The 11,231-nt window shown below is 29.5% G+C and overlaps 1 protein-coding gene across 1 annotated transcript; it reads right to left on the bottom strand.

Annotated features, from left to right (window-relative positions):
* Positions 1-1,115: 1,115 nt before the first annotated feature.
* LOC113376185 (caveolin-3-like) lies at positions 1,116-10,503 on the bottom strand. The gene is made up of 3 exons (XM_026616101.1): positions 10,429-10,503; positions 8,542-8,721; positions 1,116-1,313 (listed from the first exon to the last, which is right to left on the bottom strand). The coding sequence occupies exons 1-3, from the start codon at positions 10,501-10,503 to the stop codon at positions 1,116-1,118; spliced, it is 453 nt and encodes a 150-aa protein (XP_026471886.1).
* Positions 10,504-11,231: the final 728 nt, after the last annotated feature.

Below are 11,231 nucleotides of genomic sequence, written 5' to 3'. Positions count from 1 at the left end.
AACAGCTGAATTGCATACTATAACAACAAAATGTATTTTACATTTGGACCACGTCAGCAAACCTAAAAATTCAATTGAAACCACGTAAGAGTAAAAGTCGCACTTACTTAGTTGACAACCTAATACTAAAAAACTAGAAATATCTTTTCTTTTCTTTAAGAGGCACACCAGTGTGACATCCTAAAAAAGGCCATTTTTCGGAATTGAAATTAAAAAAAAACTAGTGAATCCATCTATTTAAAATTTTGAAAGTACATTTATACATGTTTTGAGAATACACAGTAAAGTTTTTGAAATAAAATATTAAATATTTTTGAAATAACACGCGATCTCTGGCGGCGCCACAAAAAAAGATCCTCCACTGCTGGAGTGATTGCAGCATTTTCCGTTGATGAAACATTATTGATTAAAACAAATCATTCTCGTTAAACTAAAATATATTGCCTATACGATGACCCTCGGGCAAACAAAAAAATCAAAAATTGACAAAATGGCGGCATGTTGAAAAAAAAGTTATATTTTTCCCAAAATTTTGGTCGTTTTTGGCCTGCCAAAATTCGATTTTTGATCAGATTGAAAAACTGGAGGGTCATTGTGTGGAGAACTATATAGAAGAGATGCAAAAAAAATTGATAGCGATCAGATCATCTGTCTCCGAGTAATCACTCTAGCAAATTCTAAAAATGCTGTTTGGAGAAAAACGCGTTTAAAGATAAAATGATCGTTATACTATATACTATATATATACTCTTTTAAATGGCTGTAACTGTAAAACTATTTAAAATATCGATTTAAAATTTTCGTATGTTATTTTTAAAGGTATCGAAATATAAAAAAATTCAAAATTCGATTTTCTGAAAATTTCACACTAGGTGTGCCCCTTAAATCAAAAATGTATCTATGTTTTATTGTGCTCTCTGAACAGAGTAATAATCCAATTATCGTAAAGTGCAGATTTTGTAATATTTACTTTTATTTCACGCAAGAATTTCCACTATATCACTTTCCCCGCTTCACAAATTTTTGTTAAGTTTCTGCTGCTCTTCCTAACCTCACGTAAGTAATGAATGTCTCATAATATCTACATCAAATAGAAGTCAGATTATAATATAAAATTATAGAATAAGTACGTCCTGGACGTGATCCGGTCCATCCGGCAACGTGTGATGTCGCACTTTGACCTTCGACCAGAAGTAGCCGAGAGCTTCCGTGCAGGGAGCTACGACCGCCTGGGCGCAGGAGGCGCAGATTATCCTGCAGGCGCCGCAGCTGATCTTCCACACTCTTAGACAAGGTGCCACGCACCATATGTGCTAGAATCGAACATTATTACAGCACATATTTAGAAAAAAAAATTTAATATGTGATGTGATGTGACAAAATGTGCTCGAATTGCAGGGTGTTAAATGAAGACGATTTGCAATAATTCTTACTAAATATATAAATATATAATAAGCGTATTTTATACGTTTTTTAAAGTAGAAAATATTTAAAAATTTGATCTCATTATTCTTGATCAACGATGTGTTAGGGTACAGCGGCATATAAAGGTCCGCGGGTGAAATGGCCTACCACCGATATCTCAAAAATAAGTAATGTTAAGGATTTTTAACATCAGCATTTTAAAGTAGCAGGAAAAAGTACCTCGATTCTTTTTACGTCGATATCAGGAGATGAACGGCTATTTAAAATAAAACATTGGACCTGTTCGCCTCCTGGCTGTTCCATTAAAAGTAATCAGGTGATATATTTTTGAAAAACAGCAAAAAGAAAGAACGTTTCTACAATGGCGAATTATCTGGGATTTTGCTGAACATAGTCAGATAGTTGTTTGTTTGATATTTGTTAATTATTGTAAAATAATTGGTTTTGTTTTCACAATATAATTGCTCGAAGTCAAATTGAACCTTTGTGCTCCGCCCTACCCTATAAAATAATATACCATCTAAGAGTTTAAAACTCTTAAAACAATGTTGTAACTGAAACATTTTAATATAATTACAAAAACTCTTTTCTGATCGATTTATTTGTAACTATTGATTGTATGGATTTGGAGTATGGAAAAAAAACCCGCGATTGACATTCAAGGTACATTTCCATAAATAGATTTCTATAGATATTTAAGAAAAACAAACAGAAATACGTTTTTTTTACGAAAATGTTCGTGTTTTTTTGCAAATAGCCAATCAAATAACAAATAACATAGCCATTAGGGTTGATACAATGGTGTAATTTTTATAACTATTACTGATGTGTAATGTTAGATATAATCAAAGAAAATGCTAAAAAATAATATAAATACAATTGAAGAAATATTTATTTTTTAACCAATATATAAAAATGTTTTAATGATTAAATTAAAATAAAAAGATGATATTTAAAAGTGCGAAAAACGGTAACGCTATGCAAAGTGATTCCCTCATATAGTAGAATCTCGTTAATAAGTCGATAATTCATAATACGATTTCGGACATAATAAGCCATGCCGATCCTTACACTTAGAAATACATCCCGCATAATAAACTTTCTCGCTCAACACGCTTTATTGTCTAATCCATGTAAAATCGTTTTAATGATGTTTTAGTTTATATGTAATATCAATTCCGGTTACACTACTAGCTAAATTAAGTTTTTATTATGCATATTTTCTATATCTTATTTTTAAGGACATTTTAGTGATTGCAATATGTTTATGTATAAAAACTACTAGAGTAGAATTTGTTTCCAGAACTATCGTTCTGTAAACTGACTTATCAGAGATAGCACAAAAGATATATGCAAATATAAAATGAAGACAGGAAAATATTAAATGCATAAATTCATTTGAACTATATATTCGCACAAATGCACATAACATCAACTTTGTACACGATATTATATATTTTTAAGCAGTTTTTGTAAAAAAAATCATTTTTGATTTTATAACCTCAAATCGCTTGGTACAATAAATTAGGTTAGGGAAGCTCAAATTATTTGGCTTATCAATTATGAATTTTAACGTACGAACTAAGGCTTTCACATTTTCTTAATAAGTTATTGGAATTAGCAAAGGTTGGGAAGTTGTGTTTATGAAATATATCGATTGTTTTTCTGCGGCCGATATAGGTAAAAGTACAAAGTTGCGCGTGCGATAGCGATTGACCTGTACTAAACTAAACAGAAGCGTGTGCCTGGGCTCTTGCCTCTTGCCTCTTGGCTCTTGGGCATAAAAAACACGCCATGAATAAATGCAAAACTAATTTACATGCAAGTCGAAATAAGAAGAATCGTTTTATAAATAGTATTTTTATGAAAATTAAATATAAATATAAAAAAAGTAGTCGTGCATGGGATCGTGCCTTAAGGAAACTTGCTAGAACTTTACTACATACTACATACGACCTGCCTTAGTCAAAAACTGATTAACACGTTTTCTTATCAATGGGAATCGAATGCTTTTTGAATCATTCAAATCGGTTAATCCGTGTTCTCTAAATAGTTGACGAAAAATTGTATCCGCACATACACACACATCCGTTTCTTCTAAGGTATGCCAAAATTTTCAGAAACGTGTAGATATATAAAAATTTTCATTTTCGATTTTTTGTGATTACTATAACCTACCCTGCGGGAAGTTAATTATACTATAATCAGTTGATCAATTATATGGACAATATAATTACTATTATTACAGAGGCTTCGAAAATTCTATGTACACCGCATATTGTATTTTTTAATTGTTACACAATATACTTTTTATATATTTTTGTAATTTATGTAACGACTTTTTATTTTTAGACTTCATGCAATAATGAATTTTATAATTATAATATTTTTTTATCGAATTCCCGAAGAAAAACTTTGTTTTCATGACAAAATCCAATTTGCTAATTTCATTTGTTTGTTTTCTGGACGTTTCAAGTCATTCTGAATCAAATGGAACCAAATTTTGAAAATTGACGGATGACCAAATGAACAATTTTATAATTATAATATAGTTTTTTTCAACAATTTTCCAAAAGAGAACCTTATGTTTTCGCAACAAAATCCAATTTGCTAATTTTATTTATTTGTTTTCTGGACGTTTCAAGTCATTCTGAATCAAACAATACCAAACTTGGAAAAAGTATAATAGACTTTTTACACACATTATGCGTGTGTGTGTCTATATGGCTGTGTGAATGTGAGCCTATATTTGATATTTTGTCGATGTTTTCGCAAAAACGGCTGTACTGATTTCAAAAATTTCAAGCCATTCGATGTATCCCAATGAGGACTAGCGTTTATCAGTTTTGCACGACGATTGACCGAGCCGTTTCTTTGTAATTAGTGAAGATTTGTAGTAAAGTGTAGATTTTAGTACAGGTTTTAGCTCACACTCCAGAATCGATTTTAAAAATTCATAAACCGTTCGAAAGATATTGGTTGGAAACCGTGCTGATTAGTTTTTATTAAAAATCAGCCGAGCCGTTTCTTTGTAATTACCCTTTGAAATTTTTATTTCGAAGATTTTTATGGAACTTTTTTGACAAGTTGGGAAAAAGATTTCAAAACCGCGTGAAAACTTTACATTTTTAATTTAAAATTTTCTGTAGAAGCGTAATATAAAAAGAAACAATGGAGGGCGGCCCATACGTCAAATGTCAAATAGTTTCGACAGATCATGTTCAATTAAATTTAATAGAGTGTTCAAACAAATTATATTTATTTGTAGTATGTAATTTTATTGGTAGTTCATCATGGTCTTATAGAACATACTAAAATATTACGGCTCTACGACAAGTCGTTCAGTTTTAAACATTACTCAAATTTGAAAAAATCAGTAGCGTTTTTTTAACGTTTGTTAAAATTAGACATTTTATCGACGTTTACTTAAAAACGGCTGAACCGATTACAAAAAGTTTAAAGCCATTCAATGAAAATTAGTAAGCACTCGCATTGGTTAGTTTTTTAATGCGATAGGCTGAGCAGTTTCTTTAAAATTAGCAGAAAAGTGCAAAATTTTTCGGCGGCGAAAATTCCGATCCGATTTTGAAAATAATGAAATCGGTTAATTTGAAATAATGAAATCTTACATATATCATTTGGGAATCGTGCTGATACGTTTTGGACAAAATTCGTCCAAGCCATTAATTATTTTACAAATTATGAAAAATCGCATGTTATTAAATGAGATAAATAATGTATTGATAATTAAGGAAAGACAAATTATATTAAACTACAACATAACTCAAAATCTTCTACAAACAAAAATAATGCCAAAAATCTCCAGGTATTTAAATTAAAAAAAATCTTCCTGTGTACACTGGATAGTTCCTAACCTAACAAATCATACATACACATACGTACATAAATATTTTGGCTATTACAGCAAAATATTCCCAAAATATTTCCCTCTTTATTAAACATTACATCTCCATCATTACCATGTCTTATTCATAAGTATCGATTATTCCTTAATGTGACTTCTGCACAATAGTTTCCCGAAACGTATGTAAAACTTTCTGTTCTCATGTTGGACTCCAATGTCAGAAATAAAATTGATATATTGAGTTGCGTGTATAAAAGGCGTATTATAATTATGCTCCATAGGTGTACCCGGCACACATTTATATGGCAACTGTAGGCATAACATTAAAACGTATAATAATACCATTGAATTTATTTTCATCAGTCGTTAAACTTTGTTTCAAGTTACACGAAAATCATTAGAATTAATTATCAACTTACATTGTATGAAAGAACTTTATTACCTTTACTGAATTACCTTTTGAAAAAAAAAGAAAAACTTATGGCTAATATAATAGGTAGCTGGCCAAATACTACTATTAAATATTTTATTTATTATTGATAATAAATATAACTATAATGTATTTCGAACAACGTGTAACGGATAACACATAATGCTGATTTAGGTTTCCATATTTTAAATTTTAAATTATAACACACTGATGATGAGACAAACCTAGTCTCGAAACGTTTGTGAAAATTATTATTTAATAAAATAGTGCAAAAAAGAGTGTTATTTGTTCATATTTCCAAATTAATATATATATATATATATATATATATATATATATATATATATACTAGCTGACCCGGCAAATGTTTTACCATGTAAAGTATTTCTAGAAAATTTCTAGTGTAGCAAAAAAATAATAAGTTATTGTAAGCAAAATAGGAGTTTGTGGTATGGAGTTAAAAATTAAAGATAGTATGTAATTTTTACCAATAAATTACAAAAAATAGAATGAAAGAAATGATCAAAGAAGTCCAAAAAATTATTTATGAGTAGACAACCCATATTTTTCTTTAATGTTGTGTATATTGTTCAATTACTCAATAAAAAATGATAGGGGTGGAAAAATCGTAATATTTTTTGTTCAAGTAAACTTAAGTTCCATAATCTAATTCGAAATTCATAAATCGGAAAATTATTCGATTACTAAAATGACTATTACCAAATAGGGTTATGCGGTAAGAGAGTGAAAATTTAGGGTTGTATGTGTTTTTAATGTAATAAAAATTAATTAAATAAAATTAATAAAATTAGAATTATAGAATTATATCAGCACACATATTCATAAAACTAGAAACAAATCTCAGTTACGACAAAAAAGAATATATTTTAGAAAATTTATGAAAATGATTGATGTATATGCTCTATATATAGAAAGAAATGAGTGTATAAAAATAGATATAAATGTGATATATACATATAGCTATATAACAAGCATAAATTCGTGAAAAAGAATAAGTAAAATAAATAAATCTAATTGAAGACATTTTGCACATAATTAAGCAGTTTCCATAGATATTAAGATATTATAAGTTAAGAACAAAAAAAAATATTCGTTTACATAAACTTTGGAGAAATAAAATCAAATGTATATAGCAAGATCTATAAAGCAATTATAATGAAGTTTTTTTTGACTATTTTCGCATACTGATAAATTTTAAAGGCGTTTAACGCGAAAACTTTAAAATCTAAATTCAAAATATTCCTCTAGCAAATTTCTAATAAACTTCATAGTTAATAAACTCTGTAATTATCAGCTCAATCCGAGCAAATAAAATTTTTCTCAAAAATTGGCATTGATCAGGCTATATTTCGAGTTTGCTGCGATTTTTTTTGACAACAGATAGGAGTATTAAAATAAAAGTTTTTTTTGCCATTATTTAAGCCTGAATGACAATTCCTTTAAGAACTGTGTAAATCCCTTCAATGCTCTGGATGCCGAGCAGTCCTCAAAATAATGAACTTTTTTTGTCAATTTTTGAAACACTGCTAAAATCTAAAGTCGTATAACTCGAAATTATTGGATGAAAATTCATAATATTTCAGTAGCAGATTTCTAACTTTATCATAAAAAGGCTCTAATTATCATATTATCATTTATTATCTAATTAATTATCATTTGTATATCGTGCTGATTAGTTTTTGACAAAGATCGACCAGGCGTAATTGATTGTTAAAAAAAAATCGACGATATTAATGAAATATGGCATATGGCAATATAATACCTGGTTTAAATGAACATACTAAAATATTACAGCCTTACGAAAAATGATTTAGGGACCAATTCTACGGTAAAATAGACCATAACATAGCGTTGTTATCATATTAAAATAAACCAGTCAGGCGTTTTATACTTAAAATGTAACTTCCCGCATGTTTTATTAAGACACATCAGGAAGATGCACTTATGCTATCATTTTTTAACGACGGTGCGTTTTTTAGGATAGATTTTACATCTAAAGCACCTGACTGCACAGGAAATACATAGCATATCGACTTTTTTTACTACTAACAATAAGAAAGGAGCATTTTAGGGCCCTTGATTATAAAAAATAATTCATTCATTGATTAATTCTGTCTTTTAGAAAATACTCCGTGTATGTATTAAGAGCTTGTTTGCTTTAATAATGAGCAATAAAAAATTGTGCAAAATTAAATTATTTGTAATAGCCCACATCATGACGCTTTGCAGCAAATCGGTTACTTATAAATCTTTCCTAGATTAATATATTGCTTTCTCATTGATTAAATAGATTATCTACACATGTTGGGAAGTTCATGCAACATGCCTCAAGAAACAATGCCACTTACGACTACAGTAGAACCTAGATTAGCCGAACTAATTGTTGTCGATAGGCATCCAAATAAACGAAAATCCGGATATTTGAATGTATGAAGAATGATGTTGTGTATTTATTAAAAATAACAAATACGTACATAGATATCAAGGAAAATAATGTTTATCAAGAAATTGAAACTTCCTTATGTATGTACATATATATTTTCTTAGATTACATCACATATATATACTAAACTGCAGTATTAATCGTGAAAAAATTCGAATTGTAGGTATGTATATGCATATAAATTAGTCGCGGTTGATAGTCCGAATAATCGCAAATCCGTATAACTAAGATCCGAGGTTCTACTGTAGTTACAAATATTAATTATCTTATGTATGGGTTTCTCTATATTACCTGCCTCGTTATCAAATCAACCCAATAAAATAAAACAACAAATTTCAAATGAGTAAGATGAATTACCTGAAAGGCCAGGCAGGCGAAACCGCAGCCGAGACATAGACCGGCCACAGGCGCAAATAGTACGGTTAAGAAGACATAGCAGCAATTCTTCGAAACTTTGAAGCACTGCTCGGTCAATCTCCAGGCACACTCAGGACTGCGCACGCCCTCGGGCTCACCTATCACGTCATCCCACACAACCTGACGGGGACCAAAACGAAGAAAACGAAATGATTAAACGATTTGCATTTAAGAACAAGAGCAAATAATAATGTGCAGTTTATGTATTATGAGCACTTTGAATGGTAATCAATAATTAACATGGTAATTGTGGGAATGGAATGTCTAAACATTACTGGTTCAAATTGTAGATCGGCATTGAATAGTTTCAATAATTTAACACGTTAATTGTCATATCACTCATATGTGTCTGACGCTAAGAAGTTCAACATGAACTTTGTCAGACATTGTGTCTGACATACGCTATTCGATAGAAAGCCACTTCAATCATAGATACCCGACGCCAATGATGCATATGCAGTGCAGTATGTTTTAAAAGCCTATAAGACACAAAATCTGGAAAGTTCTAGGCTTTCGAAAAACAAGTTTTAATATAACGGGTGGTCCTAGTCATAGATAAACAAGTCCTAGTGATCTTACGGTTTAGATATTTCTGTAAAGAAAACATATAAAGTATTATACATCGTTAGAAAGATCTCAAAATTCTTAGTTTTTTTCCCATATATCGCAACTTCGACTTCCGCGCGGTGTGGCCTACAGGCAAGTTGCTATCGATAAAATTTCAATTTTTAAATGGGCCACCCTATAGGTTGAAATTGAATTGAAACTATGTCAATCAGTTAACTTTAAAAAAAATTTTTTCTATGACAGTAACCACTTGCTTTAGTTATTCAATTACTATAAAGTTCGAAAAAGTTAGAAGCTATAACAAAAATATTAAAGTTAGCACGTTAATCGTCATGTCAGTCATATGTGTCTGACGCTAATATGTTCTTCTATATGTTAGGTTGTCAAATATCTCCCTTCCGCTTTTTTGCTCTTCGTTTATAATACAAAAAGGCGGAAGGGAGATATTTGACAACCTAATATATGTCTGACATACAGGATTTGGCAAAAGGTCACTTGTCGAGAAAAAAAAATTATTATATAGTCAGTCATATATCTGTGATATAACAAATAATGTCCTCCAAGAATTTTGGCTTTTTTTTCTTTGACACATTTTTAACTAAGTTATCTAATAAAGTTACCATAGTATAGTTACCATACTTATGTAAAAAGAATCTGATATTATTGTGGTATAACATTCATATATTCTCATTTTCTCTGTCAATATCAAATTGTTTTCATATTTTTAACAACATCAAGAGTGATTATGAAGGAGTTAAAACCAGCAACTGATTTGCATATTTTATCAATATTACAAAATTTAAAAAAATCATACTTTTTGCCTTTAATAAAGTTTTTTAGCGAACTAATTTTTAGAAACTTCAAAAGTAAAAAGTGAGTTCTTCCAATTTTGAAATTTAAAGTGTATCAATATATGAACAAATAAATTGTTTATTTTAATAAACCATGAAGAAAAAGACATTCCATATCCACGAAACATATATTGTAATAAATAATTCAAAAATTAGTAAATATTTTAAATAATTTGTTTTTAAAATATTGAAAAAATTATGAAAAAGCTCAAAAAATAGGAATGTTATAATAATATATTCTTGATCACTTTTAATCTAATAATCTGTAATTTTAATAAAACTTTGTCAAGTGTTTCATTATATATAAGTTTCGTCAGAAAATAATCATTTAATCGGTAAAGCACAAAGCACAGGTCATTCGGGTCACGGGTCGTTGACATATTAAGTAGTTTTATGAGAATCGATTTACCTGCAAATGTTGGTTTAGATTATTTGGGTCTCGATCTTCCAGATCCATTATTTGACTCCTGGATCCTTCCCGCATTTTTAACGTTTCCGCTGGAATAAAATAGAATAAAAAAATTAAAAACTACCATAACAAAATTTATTGAAAATGAATCAAATATTAACCAAAAAACGACGTAAAATGAATCGAATAATATTATATCACAGATAATTTTTTCAAAATACATTTTATTTAACAAAAATACTACACTTAAAAATTTAAATTTTAAATTTGATTTTAGAAAATTCTTAGATTTCTTAATTTTTTAATTTTAGAAAATTTAAAGTTATAATAAACAATAAACCTCCTATGAACATAAAGTTCAGTATTAAAATTTGTCACAGTTATTTAGAATTATAGGGCCATAAACTGCCATAAAACTAAACCAATGTTATGTCAACTGTTTTTTTTTTCATATAAAATGATACTAAAAACTATCAAAATGTTATGTATTTGCTGTGCAGTCAGGCGTTTTAGATACAAAACCTAACCTAGAAACTGAACAAACGTCTGAAACGGAAAGAATGTTATCATAAATGCAACTTACTGATGTGTCATAACAACATATGCGATAAGTCAGATTTCATGTGTGAAACGCCTCATCGTACACGAAATACATAGCATTTTGATAGTTTTTAGTGCCATTTTATATAAAAAAAAAATGCAGCGTACCATAACTTTGGTCTATTAATTGACCTTTTAATGTAAATTATATGTGGCGGGAATAGCTCAGTCAGCAGCAAGTTCGACTCACATGCCAGGAATAC

The sequence above is a fragment of the Ctenocephalides felis genome, unplaced genomic scaffold (genome assembly GCF_003426905.1).
Source record: "Ctenocephalides felis isolate EL2017-DRISC unplaced genomic scaffold, ASM342690v1 CF-g0.4_SCAFFOLD_01886, whole genome shotgun sequence".
NCBI lineage: Eukaryota > Metazoa > Arthropoda > Insecta > Siphonaptera > Pulicidae > Ctenocephalides > Ctenocephalides felis.
This window is presented reverse-complemented; position numbering and strand designations above follow the sequence as displayed.

What these genes read in the sequence shown, in the direction of transcription:
- LOC113376185 (XM_026616101.1), bottom strand. Translation starts at nt 10,503, where the DNA reads ATGCGGGAAGGATCCAGGAGTCAAATAATGGATCTGGAAGATCGAGAC. An exon ending in ATCTAAACCAACATTTGCAG is followed by an intron (nt 8,722 to 10,428) that starts GTAAATCGATTC and finishes GGTCCCCGTCAG; the next exon opens with GTTGTGTGGGATGACGTGAT. An exon ending in TCGCCTGCCTGGCCTTTCAG is followed by an intron (nt 1,314 to 8,541) that starts GTAATTCATCTT and finishes GTTCGATTCTAG; the next exon opens with CACATATGGTGCGTGGCACC.